At 43.4% G+C, this 24,185-nt stretch overlaps 1 protein-coding gene across 2 annotated transcripts in view; it reads left to right on the top strand.

Annotated features, from left to right (window-relative positions):
- Nucleotides 1-24,185, top strand: part of AOAH (acyloxyacyl hydrolase) — an 845,303-nt gene that overhangs the window by 494,871 nt on the left and 326,247 nt on the right. For both annotated transcript variants that reach the window (XM_069215577.1, XM_069215569.1), the window contains exon 14: nucleotides 2,677-2,713. In XM_069215577.1, the coding sequence (XP_069071678.1) occupies nucleotides 2,677-2,713 (37 nt within the window). The remainder of the gene's footprint in view (nucleotides 1-2,676; nucleotides 2,714-24,185) is intronic.

The following is a 24,185-nucleotide window of genomic DNA, read 5'->3' as shown; positions in this document are numbered from 1 at the left end:
AGTCATTGGGTGATTGGGGCACAGGCCTGCAAGTACAAGGCTAAGTTGAACACCTGTTTATGTCAATTTATTATCAGTAGATTTTTTTCAATATATGTATAAGAGGATTGTCAAACTCTGTTTTTCAAACACCTCCCCTATGATTGATTTTGTGATTTTTTTATGTGTGCATGTCTTGCCCATGTAAAATTGACAGGTTAATTTTGTGTAAGTGAGGATTAAAGGGATGCTGTGCGTTTAAATTGTATTTGCACCCATCTGTTTAGCAAGTAGTTTGCAGTCTCCCCGGAACAGCCAGGGCTCCGGGAGCCCTGGTGGCGGTAGGGGAGAGGCAGTCGCATTGGCCCCACATGCTGCTGCTGCCTGGTAGACAATACGTTGGTAAATCTTTGTAAATTTCACGTTTGCAGCCTCACTTGACTTGTGCACACGAGGCAGAGCAGTGTTAACAGCTTGCGCCGGATGCATAGGCTTCACAGGCAACTGCTGGCCGCCGAGCTCATTTGTAATTTTTTTACAAATGCTGTAAGTGAAACATAAGCAAGAGCAGAAGCATTGCTCATTGTTTGCTGCGTGTCCACGATGCTGCTGCAAGCTTGCTTCTCTCTGCTCTAACTCACGTTGAAGTCAGAGAAAGAAGAGTAAACAGGCATCCTCGGAAAACAGTGTCTGACACTTAATCTCGGTCTTTGAATGCACAGCAAATGTGAGGAGATAAGAACAAGATTTACAGACCTGTTCACAGAGGAGCTCGGATCGAGTGAAAACACGAGCAATAGTGTGAAATGCTCTTCAGAAAATAAAAAAGTAGTTCCTAAAACTGTTTCTAAAATGGGAACAGTGGATGGACAGTGGTAATTGGTCAGTGCTCTTGAGCAGGGCTAAGTATACAGGAAGAGGCATGGTGCTTGCTATGGACAAATGGAGAGGAAGAACCTGAGCGTGACAATGGAGCCTGCAAATGGGAAGCCAATGGCAGGCTGAAGTCCACAAAGTATATACAACAGTTTCTTCGAGACATCGCATGCTCTGTCTACCAGAAACCTAAAAAAGAAATTGTTACGCTTACTTGGCTGTCTGGTTATAAGTGTGGGTGTTCAGATTCCACTTAAGGGTATGGAGAATAGTATTCCAGACTAGTATTCCCAGGACTACTTAAATTGGCCGCATTGGGTAATTGATCGTCCCCTTTCAAAAATTGTTGACCAATAGCCGGTGCTGCTTTTTGTTCTGTTTTGGCATGTACAAAAGATTTGTTCCATGCTGGCTGTCATTTGTTTGGGCTTCCTCCTACTCATTGTCCTGTCTTCACCTTCTGCTTTTTTGCAGAGGCATAAAGCCATTTTAATGACAACAGGGCATCCATGACCCTTAGTTGGGTTGGACCTCTGACCCCTAATGCCCTCCTGACCCTTTTTTTTTTGCTTTGCCTATTCACCCTAATATTGAAGTGTTTCTGTGCTTCAATAATATGAGTGGCGACATCATGCTTTTCAGAAAATGCGTTTCAGTGTGTTAATATTGTTTTTTATGGTTTGTTGATTAGGACGTATTGAAAATATGGTCACAGGCGATAGGTAAGGGTGTTAATGCAGCCTCTATAGAGAGCTTTCTGGTTTGATTCCTTCAGTGGTCAATAAACCGAGGGCTTGATTCACAAAGGTAAGTTTACACTTGTGTGTAAGTTTACAGATCTTTGCAATTCACAAAGGAAGTTTATGAGTAGAAGCTTTACGACTGCCTATCTTTTGATGTGTGGAGTTTCTGCCACGAGTAGGGAGACTCTGCAGTTGTAAAGATACTACTTGTAAAATTCCTTCATGAATTGCACAAAATCGTAAACTTATACAAAAGTGTAAGTTTACCTTTGTGAGCCAGGCCTGTAGTATCAGTGAATTCAGTAGTGGTAACACCTGGAATGTACAACACTACAAAGTAGCAAATTGTATGGCTGTAGGTGTTTACATATACACAGGTTAATAGTGTCACAGTGTTGGGAAAGGTGGTCAGTCCTGATTGTATATGCTGCTTGCAGGAAGTGCGGGTAATGATTGTTGGACCACGTAGAACCTTGTTGCTGCCTCGAAATATACAAAAAGTGATGGATGAAATACTTGAATTAATCTCACCCAGTGGTAATTACTCAAGCCGCATTCCATTTCATCATTATTTAGCACACCATGCCATCTCAGTTTAGACCCAGCTATATGCAAATCAGTCTTAACTCTGCTCCGGTGGAAACAGTCCAACGCGAGCTGCCATGCCATGCCCTCCATTAACTGGAACACAAGCAACCTCGGACAGTTTCACCGTGAAACCTAGATATGGCCTCCACCAGGCTTTTTTTTAATAGAATATATGAATGTGTTTCGTTACATAGACACAAAAACACTTTGGGCCTGATTTAGATATTGGTGAACGAGTTAGCCCTCACAACGGTGGTGGAAATCTAAATCCAATAGAATATAATAGGATTTAGATTTCCGCAGATAGGATATTGTGTTGTGATGGACTAACTCGTCCACCAATATCTAATTCAGACCCTATTTGTGTTTGCAGCTGTAAATGTAGTGCTGATTTTGTATAAAAAAAAGGCACATATCTATATTGCTAATTATTATAACTTTTCGCCTAAAATGTTAAACATTTATAAATGTACTTGTCCTGATTTTACAGGTGGTTCTTCTGGAAACCTGCTGAATTTCATAAAAAGGTACGTTTGTATTAGGTCAGATGAGAAAGTATTTAAAGGGCACATACATATTGTACTATGTGGAAAGAACGGCAATCTTAGTAATTTGTCAGTCAGGTAACAGTTTTAGAATTGGCAATTGAGCAGACATTTTCAGTTGCCAGAAAAGTGTTTGTTAACACGCAGCACCGTGGTTATGACCAGGCTCACCTGCTACTATTTGATGTAAGCTGCGATCTCTGGTGCATAGGAGTTATTTTTAGAGAACCCGGGAACAGGCAAGGATGTCAGAGCCCTAGTCCTCCTCTCTGTTGCCTGCCCGGAAGACAGAGGCGGTTTCACCTGTTGTTATACTGAACAAGGAGACGATTCATTGTAGCAGCAGAAATTGATCAAAACAAGAAGCACTGGTTGTATCACGTTTGCTGGTCATAGTAGTTATTCACAACAATTTTCTTTATTGTTTCAGTTAATTAAAAGCCATACAATTGAAACACATTGCCTAAAATATAAAAATGGTCCTTTAAAACCTTTACAATGCGAACATATATCAATATATGTCCAATACCATTTAGATATCAATTCAAGTAACAATATAAAAACACTGATTATTATGTTTGACCTCTCTCTCGCCCACAGCCAGTATGACCCCGGGCCCTCCAGGTATGCAAAAATAAAAGGCTAACTTATTTAGCTGTTATCATTAGAAGTAGGGAAATATTAAATTCCTTGACAAACCCAGTCTACCATCTAGACAAATAGGTAAACCAGGTCATATCAAGCTTTCCCTTCTCAATTTCATCCAGTGTTGTATATTAAACTAGAAGAAAAAAAAATGACCATTTTTTTCATAAACATTTTGGGCAAAATGACAGTAAATACAAGTTAATTCCTGGTCTTCGTACTGTAAATACAAGTTAATTCCTGGTCTTCCTACTGTGCAAATACACAATTCACCATCGCACAATACAAGGCTAATTTTCCACCTAATTAGTTTTGATAGCAATGAAAATTATTGCAGGCAAGCAAGTCAGAGGTGATTTTCTGACTCCACAGGGCAAATTTCAAAGAGGTCACTGTCCTACTCTCTGCAGGTTAAGAAGCTGCCAAGCATCATTCCTTGCCCTGTAGTTTCCAGACATTGAAATTAGCCTTGCTACATATGTTTTGATACGTTGTTCTCAGAGTGTTTGGTGATTTGCTTGGTTTCAGTGCATGAAGTGAGGCTGATAAGCCAGCTATAACTTGAGTCATAAGAGTGTTCTGGTCATATCCTCACCCTGTATGTGCTCTGACATAAATGTCAGCTTCCAAGCTGGTTAGTAGTCCTTGCGCATGTTCTAGACAATGCCACTTTGAGATATAGCTCTTGAGTTAGAAATGATCCTGTCTGTGCATCATACCTGTTTTACCACCTTGAAGTATTTCAGGCTCTTTAAAAAACACTTGCAAGACCGATCACGGACCACCTCCGGAAGAATAACGTAAAATATCACTGGACCTTTCCATTTGGACTCACATTCTCTTACCAGAACAAATCGCACCACTTCACCGAAGTGGGGGAGGCGGCAAATCTCTTGGGCCTGACGCTCACCGAAGATATCTGCTCGGACAGTACAAGTGCTACACTCAGCGGGCCGCGGGATGAGTGGACTCCCTGGCTCTCCCAGAAACGTCCTAGGAAACGGAAAGAAAGGGGACCGAGGACCACCGGACTCCACTACATTAACCTCTGCCAGGCAAAACACCACTCCGGATGATATCCTTTTCGCTCCTGCCTGATGATGGTCCCCACTGGGGCTGGGGGGATAAAGAGGAGACTCTATGTACCTCCTGATACTTGTGAGGGGCCTAGTATGCAGGGAGTGCTGGCGTTCCTGAGACACGACTCAGCCTCAATGTAATCCACTGCTACACAGTTTAACCTTAGCCCCATACATATGCTCTTGCATTTAGAATGCTAAAGCGGGTATTTCCAGACAGCCTATGATGTATTATGGTTCGGTTATTGACAGTCTATTTACAGGACTAGCATCCCCACATGTTTTAATTTGTTGTTCTTCACTGTTAATCATGAGTGGCCCCTCTCAGGGGTATTTGAGCAACTGCATCTTAGTTCCAGATTGGTCTCCCAGGCAAAATTTGAGAAAACGAGGGAGGGTGGGGGAGGCCTGGGGCAGGATAGATGTGGAGCCGAACAAATTTGCTAGACAGACATAGTGTTACTCACATTAACGTGAAATGTGAGAGGCCTTAACTCCCCCTCCAAGAGGCAAAAGGTATGGAAGTATCTCCTAGATGCGAGATATGATATTGTAACCCACCTGGAACGCAATGAGGAGGGCAGACTCCGACACAGGAAGTATCCTACCACGCTTCGATCATCACATCATACCCACTGCCCACAGATCTGATAGGGAAGGGAGATTTCTGATGGTGAAAGGCAACATCACATGCTGCCTATGTACAATAGCCACAGTGTATGCCCCCGATACGGCACAGGTAACTTTTGACCAGTCCTGTCTCGAACAGATAGGGTAATTTGCTGAAGGATAAATTATCTTAATAAGACATTTAAACTTGACATGGGACCGAGGCGTTGACAGCTCGCTCCCTGCACGTATACCTACAGGTACTTTTCCAAGTCTTTAAAAAAAATCCCTGTCGGAATTGGGGCTAATTGAAGCTTGGAGACACGTGCACCCACACACTAGGGACTATACTTTTTTCTCTCACTCTCAGCTTTCTTACTGACGACCTGACTACATATTCACAAGTCAATCCCTTACCCATAGTGTTCTGTCATCAGAATCTCACCACATAATTATTTCCGACCATGCTCCAGTACAGCTCAATTTAGATTGGTCCCTAGGTACCCCCAAAGTGCGACGTTGATTCTTCCCCACCCCTCTCACATGAGACAAGTTGTTCCGGGATTACATTTTCAAAACAATTAGGGAGTTCTTTACTCGGAATGACCCCGATAACCCCGGTATGGCTACTAACTGGGACGCCTTTAAGGCGGTCATTAGACAGAAGTGTATTTCGTTGATGTCTACCCTTGCCAACCAGAAAACCCAGGAAAGCCTGACCCTAGAGACCGATCTGAAGCTAGCTGAGCAGGAACACAAACACTTCCCTTCCTTACAGACACAGTGGAAAGTCACAACACTCAGATGGAAACTGCATGCCATCTATATGAACAAATCAGAGTTTGCCATGCTTCGCCTAAGTCACGGGGCATACATGCAGGGCAACAAAGTAGGACAAAGGCTAGCCCAACAAATAAGGGTAAAACAGGAAAGAGAGTATATTTGTAGCCTCAAATTGGGGGATGGAGGGCAGGCCAGGATGGAAAGGGACAAAGCAACTGCCTTTAGAGACTTTTACAAACACCAGTACACAGCCAGTAGGTCGGGGAGAACAGATCAACTGCACTATCTAGAGGAGATTTCCCTGCCACAAGACACTCGGGAACAGAACAAGATCTTGAGTGACCCCATTGGGGAAGAGGAGGTCGGGCAGTTTTATAAAACCTTTAGCACAGAACTCATACCACAACTGACCAAACTGTTCAACGATATATTGACACTAAACCGGGGGTCACGCAATCAATAAGTGAAGCACTGATATCAATCATTCCTAAACCAGGGAAGGACCCACAACTCTGTTTTTCCTTCAGACCTATTGTCTTATTAAACCTGGGTGCTAAATTATACTCCAAAATTCTTGCCACTCAGTTAGAGGGAATCTTGCCAGACTTGATCCACCCAGGTCAGTCCATATTTCTAAAGGGGAGGCATACTCATGATAACTTATGGAGGATGATACATTTGATGGAGAAGGTGACAAAGCGGATTCCGGCGGTACTGCTAACTTCGGACACAGAAAAAGCGTTTGACTGAGTCAATTGGTCAATCTTGTTACAGACCATGCAATACTTTGGCTTCGGTGACAAATTCATAACAATAGTACAAGTCAATTATATTACCCCAAATGCCAAAGTGCTTGTAAACAGCATTAGTTTGAAGGTTTTCCCGTTGGGGCGGGGCACCCGCCAGAGCTTCAGACTCTCCTCTCTTGTTCGCGCTTAGTATAGAACTTTTGGCAATAAAGGTGAGAAAGGAAGAAGAAATTTGAGGCATAAAATTCTGATTTACTACCCACAGGAGCTCTCTTTTTGCGGACGATATTCTCTTATCTTTAACATCACCGAAGACCTCACTCCAAGCTGTGCAATGCAAATTGGCCAAGTTTGAGGGGGTGGCAGGATATCGGATTAACTTATCCAAGTCCTACCTCCTGAATTTAACTCTGTTCCCCACTGAGATGGAACGCTTAGCACTTAGTTTCTCCTTCCAATGGGCAGAAAAGGAACTCACATATTTGAATGTTATACTCACCCCCAACATCTGCAAAGTCAACTACCTCCCCCCCCCCACATTGATTCAACAACTCAAGACAGACCTTAAAAGATGGGGCATATTCATGCTCACAAAATGACGGTGTTGCCGTGATTTCTGTACCTCTTTCAGGGACTACCTATCTCGGTGGAGAAGGGGTTCTTTTCCACCCTGCGATCCCTCCTAATTAGATTTGTTAGGCATGCGGGCAGGGCTCGGCTCTCTTACCCAGTGCTCCGCATGCCTCTATTGACAGGGACTGGCTCTGCCTGACTTTCAATTATACTACCAGGCAGCACAACTACAGATGATTACAGAGTGGTCTCTTAGAGCATCAGATAAACACTGGCTCTACATGGACCGTGTGGTAATGGGCCACTCCATTTGGGACCTTTTCTGGAAACCCAAACCCGATAAACCTGGTAATGTTTACTTAAGCACCCCCACAAATACGACCTTGACACCTGGGACAACATCAATAAGACGGGAGCATGGGACCAATTTCCGTCCCTATTTACGTCCATTCATTTTAACCCAGCTTTCCAGCCAGCGCTCCTGCAGGGACCCTTTGAGAGATGGAGGGAGGGGGACTGTCTGGTGACATCAGACCTATTCCACAGGCCCGCCACACTCACCTTTGAAAATTGTCAGAGTGATTTTGGATTACCAATATCAGAGAGGTACCACTATATACAGTTACGACACTGGGTCCTCCGACCCAAAATTAGGGAAGCAGCAGCTAGAGACATTTCCCCTATAGAACACTTTGTAAAAACCCATACAGACTCTAGAGGGGCAATATCATCCTTGTACAAACTTCTATTTGATACAGTTTCCCATACCCCCCCCAACATGTTGATTTTTGGTGTAACCAATTAGGCGAGCAGATCTCGGACAACCAATGGTCTTGACTATGGCAGGATATCCCACAATATTTCCACTCCATGGGACTGAGGGAAGCCCATTACAAAACCCCATATGATTGGTACCTCTATCCTACTAAACATAAAAATATATTTCCCAAAACCTATGATACTTGCTGGAGGGGCTGCGGACTGCTGGGTGACTTTAGACATATTTGGTGGGACTTCCGAGTGATCAGACCATACTGGTCCGAAATCTTAGCCCAAATTAAAGGCATACTGGGGTATCCAGTACTGACTTCACCAGGCTTTGTTTTCTTACGGCTCAGGGACAACTCCCTTAAATACCAAATTTCGAGTGATCAAGCGATTTTGTGGCTATGACTGGAGGCAGCTGAAATGGCATTGGCAGCGACGTGTAAGAGGCTGGTAGCTTCCTCGATCACTCAATGGCATGTGAGGCTCTGGCAGGCCATTACCATAGAACGTTTATAAGATATTTTCCATTACAGTTTCAAGAATTTTGAATACCAATGGGGACCATTAGTGTCCTTTAGCTCCAGGGGCCTCCCCCTTGTGGCTTGCCCTACATGGACCAGAGTGCTCCACCTCTATAAGATATGATATGTTTAGGATCACGGGGGCTTGACACCTCCAGCTTAGGAAGACTATGGACTAAATAAACTCTCTACAAAGTGCTCTGTAATAGATACCAATTGTTGCCACTCATGGTTTGTGTTATTTTTTGTTCTTGATCAGATTGCCCTGTTGGCAATTCATTCTAATGGTACTGTATGTATAATTACATTAGCAATTGACAAACGCTTTATTTGAATCTATAGAACGTGCTAACACTGTCCTTTAATATTGATGTCAGTTTAGATGGTATGACCCACCTGTATATGTTCCATTGCGAAAATCCAATAAAGAAAGTTTGACTAAAAAACACTTCCAGTATTTCTTTCTAAGCTGCAAATTAGAAAGATAATATTTAACAATTTTTCAACTAATGGTCAGTATATACAGTTGGTTTTGCTGGGAACAGTAAATGAACCAGTAGCCAGATTAATCTTTTTTAGGTGTTGGGCACTGACATCTCTTATATTTACAACATATAACAAATACTTGAAGTGTGCTTAAGGTTAGCCCCTTTCTTGGTATTGGATGGCTTTGTTGTCTATCTAGCTAGCAGCTGTCTGCTTTCGATTTTATGGCATTTCATCTTAGCTTTTCTGTCTCACTGTTTTCTGATTGTATGAGTTGCATCCTTCCACTGGTGACTCTAGCGGACAATTTTTTTTTTTTACTCAGCACTCTTTGAGAGTGCATGCTTTTCCTTGCTCCCTCCTTCTGCTTTCTTCTCTTCCTTTTCCTCTCCAATACTGCCCATACCCCACCTGGGCACTCTCTTTTCTTTTGTAAACTTGTTTTACTTTTTGTATTTATTGCATGACGGCCCAGGAGTTGCAAAGTGCTAGCAGAACACTTGCTTCCATATTGGCTTCAAAACCTGTGCGGGTGTAACACGCGTGGGTCTTAAGCATCCCCCAGCACCTGGGTGTATCTACATGCAGACGAGACCCCCTTCATGTACAAGGACCAGACTTCCCTCTCCACATACTTCTGCTGCTAGCCTGGCATCTCCTGCTGTCACAGCTTCTGCGCCCCGGTACTTCAACATGTTGAAATCCTTGACAGATGTACACATCCAGTCGCATGAAAAGTAGGCTATCTCAAATGTTCCATCTGAATGTATCTATCCCTCCCTACCATGGGCTGAAAGCATATAGACCGCAGACGTCGTTACAAAAGCAATGGTTCAACGAAGTGTACGTTTCAGCACTCCCTTCACCTGAAAGATGGCTTTTTCCATCCTTTCCCTTTGTAAGACTTTTGAACACTTGGCAGCTCACATTAAATTTATGAAATGTTGAAAGACGCTCATATGACTGGGTGGTAAATGAGCAGGATAGCCGTGAATCCGAGGGTGACTGGGAGACATAAGCGATACATTCATCCCGTGCCTGCTGCAGCGGCGGATCCTGCCCATGAGAGATGTCTTACCACCGCACTGTACTCATGCTGCCCTCAGCCGCACTGTGGGGCCAGCAGCAAAGAAGTTAAGAGGGTAATTAGGGAAAGATGGGGATTGTTTCTACTAGTCCAGTTTGTTTTTTTGCAGTAAAGTAAAGTGTTTTTTAGTTTGTTGTGTGATTTAAAACAAACATATTTAACCAGGAGTTGCGGTCCAGGTGTTTATCACTAGTGATTCATCCGTCCATGTCACAAGAGGAGTGCCAGACAGTGACACAATACAGGAACAGCATGTGCTCATATCACGATTTGCCTCCAGGTGCTTTTTCATTAAAGGTACTCCATTTAAATGAATTACAGACTTCTATGGGGCAGTTTATTGTGTTCATTTTGCTCTGTATTTTGTGAACCCATACAGATCTCATCAGGACTATTCCTATAGAAACCAGGGCCGCACATACAAATTAACCACGTAATACTGGCTTTCCTAAGTAGTAGAATTTTTAGGCAGATAAATCTTTTGACATATGGTAGCGATGGGACAATAGGGAGACCAGTCTTGAATCGTGCTGTATGGTCAAGAAGAGCAGTCATGATTAAAATGTGTGCCTCTTAATTCCAGTGATAGAGCGGTCCGTAATAATAATTTACCTGTATTCGGACGCTCTTTAGGCCGATTAATCTTTTGGCTAAGTGGAACTCTCCGTACTCTATATCGATCAATTGCATCAAATCAATAATCAATAACGAACATAAGCAATACCCTGATCAACATAACACTTGACAATTAATCCAGAATACATTTCGGCGAACCCTGACCTTTCAGTCAGGAATAACCACACCAGTTTATTCAAAGTTAGTGAATTTATTTCCCTATATTAACAAAGCTAGCACAATATAAATGTGTCTCAACACCAAATGATAAACATAAATGAACATTAATAGCTGTCCATAGCGGCGAAACAAGTGCAATCTATGCAGCATTTGAATAACAAGGCATTCGATAATAGCAATGCAAATCACTAATACTATGATCTGTAACGAGCTAATTGCATACATTTAGTCAGCATAACAAGGTCTCAAATTGCATCGTGCAACAGAAGGAATCCTCATCTAACCTCAAATTAGCATCAGCATGTGGGACTTCATGCAAAACAATTTAGCAACATTAATTTGGAAAAAACTCCTAATTAGGGATTTTGTAAAAAATCAGCAGTTGGTTACCTAAAAGAAACACAATGCAATTTTACAATTTTCCTTTCATATTTACCAATTACGATCAGCAGACAAGGAAGTCTTCGTCTCACAGGTACCGTTTCTCGATCAGCATGGGTACCGTTTCGATCGGCATGGGACGGGGCAAAGGGGCAGAGTGGACGGGGCAATTGCCTCACGGCGGCAAGGTAAAACTACTACTTCATGCAAAGGGATCAAAGTTAAAGTCTCTAGGGCAAGAATCATTTAAAGTCTCTTTCTCTCGATTAGAGAAAGCATCAAAGTCTCATTCAAAATGGCGTCGCAGCAAGGTGGGCCATAATAGCTACGAAGTCTACAAAATGGCGGGATGTCCGATAATGGCCGTAATGGCTGGTAATGGCTACTTTCTTCTCGTGCACCTGGTTTAAATAGACAACAGTTCAAATCCAGTAGGGTCTTCCATTGGAGGGTTCATAGGTTAGCTTCAAATTATCCAATCAAAAACGACAGTTCTCAAGCTTTTACTTAAGCATACATTATCCTTGGAGATGGGTACGCAAGTTGCAACATTTTATACCAATTAACTCACTTTCAGAGCTTCCATTGTCCGCACCTGCAGATTGACCTTGGAGTAAGGAGAAAAATATGCCAAGCTGGCACGAAACTTTAAGATAAGCATGTGAACGATCTCAGTGGAAAAGTACAGCTTCAAGCAAAAATACAAGCACATTGGAAAAATACGAGCATCTAAACCGTGAGACCAGGCAACTAGGCCAAAGCCTCCGCTAAAGTTATGCTAAGCTAAAACATTTCAAGCAAGCAAATCATAGCACACGTTTACGATTATGTCGGATTAGTGCACTTCTAATACATCACGTTATATAAAGCACGCTTATAAATGTTGGCAAACTACTCTGAGGGCACATTTTGTCCCCGTACAATCTTTATTAGTTCGGTTAAAGTCACACATGATTATTGCAGTACTACGTTTAAGCGCTAATAAATGAAAACCTTCATTTTCTGCTTCATCAATCCCTCCTCTGATGACTACTTGTCATCACACCAAACCATGCCCACAAATTTTATTCCATTAAAATTCTGTCAGTTCTCTTTTCCTTTTAATTCCCCTAGTTTTCGCTTTGTATTCTTCTGCCATTCTTTTCATTATTTTCTCTTCCTTTCTTCTTTTAATTCTTTCCATAATCATTATTATTCCCCTTTTTATTCCCCAAATTCCAAATATACAAATCAGTACAATTAATATTCCCTGTATTATTTTTAGTAATATTCCATTCCAAATGCCACCAAGCCAATTTCCCACTGCAGCAAGTCCTTTTCCAACCTTCTCCCACACTCCTGGTTCTTTCAATTCCTTCAAATCTGCACTCTCTTTTGTTAGATTAGCAAGCATAGTTTTAATTTTCACACTGTTATCGGGAATATACGTACAACAGTGTCGGGCACCAAGCATTTTGCAAACACCGCCATCCTTTGCTAAAAGAATGTCTAAAGCAAGCCTATTTTGAAGAGTCATAGCTCTTTCCGCTGCAAGTTCAGCATCTATCAGGATTATAGCACCTGAAAACGTTGTCAACATGTTATCCACTATAGTAGACAACTTTCTTATTTTGATGGAATTCAGCACAACTCCCAATGAAGGAATCATGGCTCCAAATATATCTCCTACCACAGCAGCTGCGGTCTCTCTTTTCTGGATACAATGGGATCCAGATGTCTTTTGAATCATCGATAGGTCATCCAGTTGATAAACCTTTGGGAACACTATACCCAAATAACATCTCCCCCACCATCCCTTTGGAAGACGATAATAGGCATTATACCCACAAATGTAATATACACCTGCTATGACAGGGTCAAGTCCGTTCATCATGAATGTCCATTTGGCCTTAAAGATAAACGTATGTTTACACTCACTCGCTCCTACAAAAATGTTGTCATAATAAGATTCACCTCGATATATACAAAATTTCCCTACATGCCAAGCATCTAAAGCAATTCTCCCTTGTGTCTTTATTGCGGCAAAATCATAATTATCTACTGAAGTCCTCTTATGTAGCTCTTTTTCTAATTTCGCATTCATTTGTGCCCTTCTATCATCTGTACGATCTAAAAAGCTTATTTCTACTGCAGATAGCGAGCAGGTAAGATTTTCCCTATGAGCGTGAGCCGTTTCAAAAGGTAGCATTGGCTCGAAAAATTCCCTCATTATTTTAGCATCCCAATCTTTAGCAATCTGGCTTAGCTGCGCTATTATAGGAACATATGCAAAGGTAACATCATAATTTGAGTAAAAATACTGTATGTTAGTTTGACCATAAAACCTAGACATTACTATACTACATGTAATTCCGTATGTAAGAGGCATGTGGTGATAAGTCACCCCTTCCTTTACTGATGTCGGTATCTGTGTACACACATAACAATCTTTCGCATCCATAGTCTCAACATATTCTGTTAATAAGCGATAGAAAACGTTATACGAAAGCTCCTTCTTATCATGCAAGTGTCTCTCATCTAATTCTAATCTTTTCAATGCGGTTAGTTCAGTGACAGTAACAGGAGCAAAAGTAGAAGCATAAATTTTCTCATTCTCACCCTTTCCATGCATTGCAAGCACTATTGCCATTATTATTAGTACACATGCAATTATCAAGCCTATACACACATATTTACAATATTTCTTTCTACTGTTTTGCGTCATGATCTGTATAGAATCAGAGAGCTAGAAGCACCTATAAAGAAACTATTTAGCAATTCAGTTACAAAGCTGAACGAGCGCAATGTTCACACAGTTTTCTTCAAGAGGCCAGTCACTTATCGGTTAGCAGCATTTGTCTCAATTCGGCAATAACTCAGTCTTTATCGGTTTAGCAAATGTCTCATCCGGTTTAGCAATATCTCAGCTGGTTTTATCACTTTAGATTGTAGCAGGCAATGTCATTTATCACCCTTTCAATCAACACTGTCCATAAAACTTTTCTTTTCTATTGGTATCTCTTCTTCTTCGTTCTCGATGCTTAGAGATACAAACTCGTCAGTCCAATCGTCATTGACTGCATATGCCCATTCTGGACCGGAATATCTCCTGTTTGGTATCCTTTTCCTTTTCAATTTTGCTTCTCTTTTCGATTCTGCCTCGCTGGTACTTTCCTCTTTTGTCAAGTCTTTTTCTCCACTCGGGGATGGTACCACGACAGACACTTCCTTTCTTTTCTCTTTCACTTTTGGCCTTCCTCCGTCGTTCAAACTGTCTTCAGTCCTTTGTTTTACTGGTGATATACTTAGTCTCCTCTTTGCACCATGTCCATTTGTTGGACCTGCGACCTTTTCTGTAGAAGTTTGAACTGTTTCGTTCTGTTCTGCCTTGTCCCCTCCTTCTGGGGAATCAATCACGTTCTCTTTTTCTTTTTCTGTATCGTCTGCTTCTGGGAAAGCCCTCCTCGGATCAGGCTCTCCTGCTTTTTCACCTTTTTCGAGCCCTTCGTCACCGTTACTTTCGTCAGGCTCTGTATCACTTTCAGCTGCTTCAGGTTCCTTGTCACCCTCAGCTGCTTCAGGCTCTTTGCTACCCTCAGCTGCTTCAGGCTCTTTGTCACCTTCAGCTGCTTCGTCGCTGTCTGAACTTTCTCCTTGGTCTTCCCCAAGTGAGTTGGTCTCTTCGTCCTCAGAGAATATCTCTCTCTCTTCCGTTCCTGCCTGTTCGCTTTCAGTTCGGTTTTGCTTTGTCTCAGCACTCAGCACTGTTTTATCAGGCACTGGCAGTTTTAGCGCTTCAACTTCCTCATCTGTGGGACACAACACCTTCTTTGTGTGACTGGCGTGAATCCAGTTGGGAACCCCCGCACACTTCACAGCGGTAGTTGTCGTCAGGATCACTTGGAAAGGGCCTTTCCAATGGGGTTCCAGACACGACTTCCTCACGTGCTTCTTTACCACGACCCAGTCACCTGCTTTCAGTGCGTGTCCTGGACCTTGGATCGGTGGTAAGGTGGTTGCTTCCACCTGGTGAGAGAAAGAGCGAACCACGTCAGCCAGACCCTTGCAGTAGTCTAACACCATATCATCTGTAATATTCAAAAGCGCGTTTGCGGGAACTGCAGGAAGTCTCATAGCCCTGCCCATGAGAATTTCGTGCGGAGACAATCCAGTCTTTCTATCAGGGGTGTTTCTCATTGACATTAGCGCCAAGGGCAATGCGTCAGGCCATTTCAAATTTGTCGATGCACATATTTTCGCCATTCTTGATTTCAGTATACCATTCATCTGCTCCACCAATCCTGATGCTTCAGGGCGATAGCTACAATGCAGTTTTTGCTCAATGTTCAGCGCTTCGCAAAGTAACTTTATCACCTCGTTATTGAAGTGACTTCCCCTATCTGATTCTAAAGAGATCGGGAATCCGAAACGTGGTATCAACTCTCTCAACAATAGCTTTGCAACTGTAAGGCTGTCATTTCTACGTGCGGGGTATGCCTCAATCCAGTGACTAAAAATGCACACAATCACCAACACATACTTTAGACCTCCATGCACAGGCATCTCAATGAAATCTATCTGCATACGACTAAACGGGCCACTTGCTCTACCAATGTGGCTCGCGTTCACAACCGTTCCCTTTCCTGGGTTCATCTGCTGGCAAGTGACACATCGATGGCAAACTGCTTCTGCAGCTTGACGAAATCTGGGGTTAAACCAATCAGTTTTGAACAATCTTATCATGGCATCTCTCCCTAGGTGAGCCTGCCCATGATAGAACCGCGCAAGCTGTGATAAGAGACTATTTGGCAAAACAAATTTTCCCTCATTTGAAACCCATAACTCATCTGGTCTCTTTATACACTGTGATTTAATCCAGGAATCTCTCTCATCCTCCCTGACGTTATTCTGCAATGCTTTTAGTTCATCTATTGTATCTACGACCTTCAAGGCAAATGCTTCAGCTGGCTCGAGTTCTGGTTCATTTATCGAATTCCATTCATCCCTAAGTAATATACAGTTCAAGGCACAAAATCTTGCGACTTGATCCGCATATGCTTTTCCCAGAGAAACATAGTCCTGTCCTTTTGTATGAGCACTGCACTTTACCACTGCAACTTCAGCTGGCATTTGAATGGCGTGTAACAATTCCCTTATTCTCTCCCCGTTTTTCACTGGGGATCCTGAAGAAGTCAGGAAACCTCTCTGTGACCATAGTTGTCCAAAGTCGTGCACAATTCCGAACCCGTACTGACTATCAATATAAATGGTGACTTTCATCAATGCAGACAGTTGACATGCTCTTGTAAGGGCTACAAGTTCTGCTACTTGTGCAGAATAGACTCCTTGAAGCCAGCCCGCTTCCAAGACACCTGTTACAGTACATACAGCATATCCTGCTTTCAAAATTCCCATCCCATCTCTTAGACATGAACCATCAACAAAAACAATTTGGTCATTTTCATCAAGCTTAGTATCCTTAATGTCAGGTCGAGGTTTTGTGCAAAATTCAGTCACCTGAAGGCAGTCATGCTCGACGTCTTCAGCGTTCTCAATTTCAGCATTTTCACCAGGAAGCAAGGTTGCTGGATTCAACGTAGTGCACCTTTTCAGCTGCACATTCGGTGAGCCCAGAATTACCGTTTCATACCTTGTGAGTCTTGCTCCGGTCATGTGTTGCGTTCGGGAGCGGGTCAAAAGTATCTCAACTGAGTGAGGGACCATGACTGTTACTGGGTGTCCCATCACTATTCCTTCACTCTGAGTGAGGCTGATACCAACTGCTGCTACGGCGCGCAAACACCCTGGAAGTGCTGCTGCGACCGGATCCAAAGTAGCTGAAAAATACGCTACTGGTCTGTTTACGCCACCATGGGCTTGAGTCAAGACAGACAAAGAACATGCATCACGTTCATGGCAAAACAATGTGAAAGGCTTTGTGTAATCAGGCATACCTAAATCTGGAGCCCTGCACATGCATTCTTTCAATTCAATAAAAGCATCCATCTCATCTCCTTTCAGCTCAATTTGATCCAAGGCATCCTTCTGGGTCAGTTTCAGTAAAGGCTTTGTAGAGTCGAGAAGTTGGGAATCCACTGGCGACAGTAGCCCACCATTCCCAAAAACTTCCTCACCTCCCTCCTTGTCTTGGGTGGACTCATTTGAAGTACACTTGTAATTCTTTCCTTCATTATTCTCCGTGACCCTTTCTCTATTTGGTGACCCAAGTATTTCACTTTCTTCTGACAGAACTGCAATTTGGAAGGAGACACCTTGTGTCCATTCCCTCCCAAATGGTTCAACAGAGCAATGGTATCGGCTGTGCAGCCACTTTCTGTCTTTGATGCAATCAGTAAGTCATCAATGTACTGTACTAGGGTTGACTCGAATGGCAATTCTAATGCTTCCAAATCTTTCTTTAGAATCTGATTGAAGATTGACGGTGACTCAGAGAACCCTTGAGGAATTCGACACCAACTGTACACTCTGTCTAGGAATTTGAAACAAAAGAGGAATTGGCTGTCCTCATGAAGAGGCACCGAGAAGAATGCTTGTGACAAGTCGATGACTGAGAACCATTCGGCATCGCAAGGGACTTGAAACATTATCACAGCTGGATTTGGTACGACAGGGCAACACTTGACTATGATGTCATTTATTTTCCTCAAGTCCTGCACTAGTCGGACCTTTCCACTCGGCTTTATTAGTCCCATGATTGGTGAATTACATGGACTGCTTAACACTTCTTTCAGTACCCCCTGTTTTACAAATTCGTCAATAAGTTGGGCAACTTTCATGAGGGTATCTTGTGCCATGTGGTATTGTGGGGTCTGGGGAAAGATTGCATTGGGCTTTACAGTCACTTTCACTGGTTCCACTCCTTTCATCAATCCCACCTCTTTCCCTGTCATATCCCACACTTCCTTTCCGACTGTTTCCCATAATTCGGCTGGAATATCTTCTTCAGTTATCATCGGGAAAAGACAAATCAGAGGATACTCTTCATCGACAGTTTCCATCTCATCCCCCTCTACACTGTCCTCTTCTTCCCCATCACTGCTCGTCTGAATTGTTATTCCCTCGTTCGAACACATAATCGAACAACCCAATTTGCACAACAGGTCTCTCCCTAACAGTGCTATCGGGCTTGAGTCACATACCACAAACTGATGCACCCCTTGATAGTTACCGATGCTGACTGGTACCGGATCTGTTATTGGGTTCGTCAGGTGCCTGTTTGCTACTCCCACCACTTGAACTGTCCTCCCTGAGAGTGGCAAATTTGGTACTTCACTGCTCTTAACAGTTGAACGTGTGGCTCCTGTGTCAACCAAGAATGAAACATGATGACCCATTACTCTTCCCTCTACGTACGGACCCTTTTGATCAACTTCCAAGGATGCTGCAAGCACACAATCTCCTTCTTCTTCTGAACTTTCACTCTCTCATACATTGTTTATTCCACTCTCACTGTGTAGTGGGAACTGTTGTACTGTGCCATTTGTACTCATTACCTGACCCGAGACCTGTGGAGGAACCATCACTTGCTGCTGACTCATTGGTGCCAAAGGTATTTGCATTTGCTGATTAGGTACCATGGGTAACTGCTGTTGCATTGGCTGCATTTGCGTCATCTGCATACGGGGCATCTGCATCTGCTGCGGCTGCATAGGTTGTAATCCCTGCAACTGATTTACGGTCTGAAAATTTGGGTTTGGACCTCTCATTTTCGGTCCCCTCATTGTCTGAAATGCATTGACATCATTGTTTTGCTGACCAACACCTGCACCTGCACCTGCACCTTCCTGCACCACCATCGGGCACTCGCGTTTCCAATGACCGACAATTCCGCACACGTGACACGGCATCACCTTCTTCATTGCCTGCACACCAGTCACAACAGTGTTCAAATCCGGACCATTATTCACAAAACCTCCTCTGCCTCTGCCTCTCGCCTGGGGCTGAAATGCCATATTTCCCTGCAACTGCGGCTGCTGTTGCGGTACCTGCTGTTGGAACCCTTGCAACCCTTGCAAACCTTGCAGACCTGTCTGGGCTGCTTTAAGCTGCATCATCATCACTTTCTCCTTCAACCTTTTCTGTTTCACTTCAATTTCGTCGCTACAGTATTTCGCATAATTCAACACCTCATCAATAGGTTTCGATTGCCAACAGATCAAATGCGACTTTATCATCTGACTTATCTCTGGTCTCAGCCCTTCCACAAATCTAAATACAAAATGAAGCATATCCTTCGCCTCTATTGTTTCCGTGCCGCTGTAGTTCTTAAACGCCTTCAACAACCTCTCATAGTAACTATGAATCGACTCTTTAGCCTCTTGGGCCGTTCGATCGATCTTCTGCCAATCCACATTTTTCGCGGCAACCTTCGTCTTCAAATGCTCAATCACCTTATAGTGCAAGCTCATCACCATAGGTGATGATGCACCCGTATCCCTGTCTCTCTCTGGTTCACTTGTCGGCCAACCTACAGCTCTTTTGCAATCCTCCCACAAATCTGCTGGAACCACAATCTCAAAGAGGGTGTTCAGGTCTTCCCAGAGGCATTTTGCAAGCTTCACAAACCTATCGGTCTGTTGATACCATTCAATCGGCTTCTCTCTTAGTTTGGGAAAATCATCCGTAAAAGACTGAATGTCACTTCTGTGCCATGGTACATGTATTAATTTTCCCCCTGCTGTCTCCCTCATTGGTAACATGGTTACTGCCTCGCTACTCTGTGGTCTTTTCTCGTTGAGTTCCGTAGCACTGTCCCTCCTCTTTTCCTTTCTCTTTACCCACCTGCTTTCCCACTTGTCTAAGCACCTCCACACTTGTGCACTCTGCAGCAATTCTCTAAGGTGCGCCTTCATACCTGCTGACCTCATGTGTTCAAAATCTGTGGTCCCAAAATCCAATCTATAGCTTCTGCTCAAGTGTTTTGTCTTGTCTATATCAACCCCGTTTTTGTCAGCTATTTCCTGCAAGCTTTTATGTACCTTATTCACTTCCTTCGTAATCCTGGGACATAGATACCTCAGCTCTTCTTCTGAATAGGACTCTAACCTATTCACACCCATAGTCCCTTCCACCAACTCTTGTGCTTCCATGTTCAACCTGACCCTATTCAGATAATCTTCTCCCTTCTCACTGGCTGAACTTTGTGTGGAATTTAGACTGTTGAACCATTGTGTCAGCTGTTGCGCATTCAACCCCATCAGTGTAGCATTCACATCGACTGCCATTGATGGTTGCGGCAACTTTTCAGTATTCGATGACAGCGGTATCACCAGTGGGGGACTCGACCTCACCAGTGTTGACTGAGCACATATGGGACTAAACTCCATCAAGGTCCCAGATCCAGTTGGCTGAGCCGCTATCGGAGTTATCCCTGGAGTGTTTTCTATGCACCTCCTCTCTGTCCCATTCTGCAGCATTGATCCCTGACCGCTCATACCTAAATTAGGCTGACTGTACAGAGGTACCGGTGGACCTACAGTAATGGGTAGCGATATCGCATCTGGGTTTTGTCCATTTCCCATGTTCTGAGGCATGTTCATTCCCACACTACGGGTCATCATTGCCGGCATGCCCATCTGACTCCCCGTCATCTGAGCATGTGCATTTCCCCCCTGCATCTGCTTTTGAGGCATCAGAAACTGAGTTGATTCAACTTGTGCCAATGTCGGGTTGTGACCATTCTGTACTCCCCTTACGGTTGGATCTAGAATCATTCCTGCACCGTTGTCACTGCTGTAGTACCCTGGGATCTGCGGCTGATAATTTTCTGCTGGTTTCAACATGGGCACATCTGGATATATTCTCCTAACCTGCGGTATCTGCTGGGTGAACAGTAGACTCGGGTCCTTAGATCCCGATGAAGCCCCTGAACTCTGAGTTTCATTGTTCTGTACCGATGCCGGAGGGGCAGAACTGGTACTTGGACCTTGTCCACTCTCTGCATAAGGTGGTGGACGGTCGTTCAGCAATTGCATGATTAACTCCTCATCCTCTAACTCCTCTTCTCTTCTCAACTTTTCCTCGTCCTCTCTATCCTTGGAACACCTTCTGTTTGTCTTACAGGTAGCTTTCTTACCTGTCTCCTCTTCTTCCTTAGTAATTGCGGGAAACAATTTTATCCCCTGCAGTACATCTGACCTCCACACCTTCTGTGCATTATCCCACCTAGCGTCCGCTAGTGTCTTTTCTACCTTCCTTATCCTGGTCTCGAACTTATTTTGCTGTTGCTGTCTAGCCATCAGTTCCCAAATTGCAAGAGCCTCAAACTGTGCTGGCCTTGGAGGTACCTTCATGTCGTACATCGTGAATCTCAAATTCTCTAGGATCCTTATATTGAATGTCCCATGAATCGGGAACGCTACGCTCCCATGTTTCTCTGTCAGCTTGTTCCATTGCTTTAGCCAAAGGCACGGAGCTACCCCTTTTTCCTCCATTACAATGTAAGCTGGTGTGCCTTCGGGCGGCGTCTCCTCTCCTACGCTCGCTTTAATGTAAGACTCCCCCTTCATCGCACTCCTTAATGCTTTAAAAAATTTCATTTTCTCGTCTTTTATTTCACAAAATTTGTAATCAATAGGTGACTTTAATTCCCGGAATACTCTTCGCTTGCCTTTCCCCTTCCAATCGAGCCCCACGGACTGCGTCCAATCCGTGCGCGACCCTTCTCTGCAACCAACCTATCCCAGCGCGGCTCCTAGTGACGTCACACTCACACACACTGCGGCTGACAAAGCCTCGCGGCTAGTCCTCCTTCACTCAGCTCCTCTCGTAACAACTTCTTGCATGTATCGCGAGCTACCACCAGTCAAAAGGATTATATAGCTCTCAAGCCCCCTTTCTTTGCAGTCATGCTCTGCGAACAGCAGGAGGAGCTCTAGTTGTATTAGGAGAGTCTTAATGGGGACAACGGATGGCTTAGCTTAATTCATTTTGCCTTGTCTGATAAGATGATGACTACCTTTTGCAATATAATGGGATGTTACACCCCATCCCTCATCTGGCCCAATCATAACATTTTATGAGTTCTAGTTCATATAAAGTGATAAAACCACTTGATAAAGACTCACACGATGTGGTAAAGTGAGGATGCTGGGATTGGGCTCCTGACCATCTGCTTTCACAGTCCGCAATAGGCTACTGATTCCTACCTTCTCTCTCTGAGTCCCCCCCTTCCCAATCCTTTGTGTACTTTCATTAAGAGCGGTGCTGACTGTGCTGGTTGCTTGAGAAGTGGGATACAGTAACAGGAATTCGGTAGTACTCCACAGGGCACAATGTCTGCCTAATACACATCTTGCCCTATCTCTTTTTACCCATGCACAACCAAAAATTCAGTAATTTTAACAATGTCCAGTGGAAACTGTTCACACAGATACTGATTTTTTTAACAATAATGTGGTGTGAAAAGTTACTTTCAAAACAAATATTTGCAGATAATACCTAAAAACTATTAAAGCATTGTTGTGGAAATACGTGTACCGTAGCAGCAAGTACCACAACGTTGACAATCAGAGATTTTTTGTGTGGTCTTTTAAGTAGACTCATAGGCACATTTTGCTGTTTGGAAACCTCTTATCTGTTGAGCCTTTCTCCACGGAGGTGCACCTATGTAGAGCCTAAACACATAGGTGAGGCTGAAGTATTTCTAGAGAGTTTGGGATGAGTTGCCAGTGTGAGATGAGGCAGAAGAGTATTTCACTTTTTTGAAGTGTACCGTGGCATGCGTGTATTGCCCACAGTACATCCTGTTTAAATTCATAAACAGTATTGGCTCTGGCTACATTAACCACATACAAATTAGTTGAGAGGCCCCTTTCAACTAAGGCACTTTAGGAACACTCATTTCTGATGCAGGCAGGGATCTATTTATCCACAACGTATACCATGTTCTAAACGCAATGGGTTCTAAATACAATTTCTGAGAGTAAAAGTCCAACATAAGGCCTTGCTGGCCATTAAAGTAACTAGCAAGACTTGTCTCAACTTACAAACCAACTTACTACATCTGCAACGTCATCCGGCAGACAAATTGGAAGAGGTGGCTCCTGGAAACTTGGCTTAAAATAAGCTACAATGACACAGCCACCAGGAGAATCCAGAAATGATGGGTGGAACGAACAATGGTGTCAGTGAATGTTCATCTCTATGGGCATGTATAGATAGGGGGTTGTATGGTCACGTGGTAGACCTGGTTGAAGTGAAGGTGGCAGTAGCATGGCCACTGGAAGGTGAGGTCTATCTAGAGCCTATCACCAACTCAGGCATGGCTACCAGACGTGGACAGCTACCCGCATACTTGATTAACCAAAGGTGAATGAACCATGTCTGTGTTAAGATGATGAGCACAATCTATGCTTTGATTGTTCACAAATAAGTTTAATGTGACTACTTTAGATGTATGGTCTCAGTGGCATGGCCACACAATATGCCTGCCTGGATATATTATGGGATGGTTACCAGTGCATGTTCACATGAGTGGGGAAATGGTATAAAGCTAATATGGAGCATAAAGTGAACCTATGGTGGATCACTTGCAAATGAAAGCAGCCAATAAACTGTGACCTTTAGTCTTCCAAACAAATAAGTGTGGTCTTCACTGGTTGGGAATACCAGTATACTCATCTACCAGGGTGGGGTTAGATGCTATCCATCACATGTGGTTGCCAAAGTGGAATTGTTAAAATTCTCCAGCTCTGCGTGAAAGATCAGGCGTGGGTTGTATAGTGAAATAGGTTTGAGGGCTGTTTTGGGATATATTCAGACCCCTGCCACACTTGACAGAAAAGTATAAATATAAAATGTAATATTACAACAAGCTTTAATGCCAAATGAATGATGAATGTTTTGTTGAGAAAAGACGGAAACGGAATAGGTTGGAAGATTTGAGTGAAGGCTTATTCTGCAGAGATGTGGCCGAGGGGCTCTGAAAAGATTGGGAAAAAGTGTCAGATTTAAAAGAAATGCTAAGGAAATTAGTTG

This window comes from Pleurodeles waltl, chromosome 2_1 (genome assembly GCF_031143425.1).
Source record: "Pleurodeles waltl isolate 20211129_DDA chromosome 2_1, aPleWal1.hap1.20221129, whole genome shotgun sequence".
In the NCBI taxonomy this organism is placed as follows: Eukaryota; Metazoa; Chordata; class Amphibia; order Caudata; family Salamandridae; genus Pleurodeles; species Pleurodeles waltl.
This window is presented reverse-complemented; position numbering and strand designations above follow the sequence as displayed.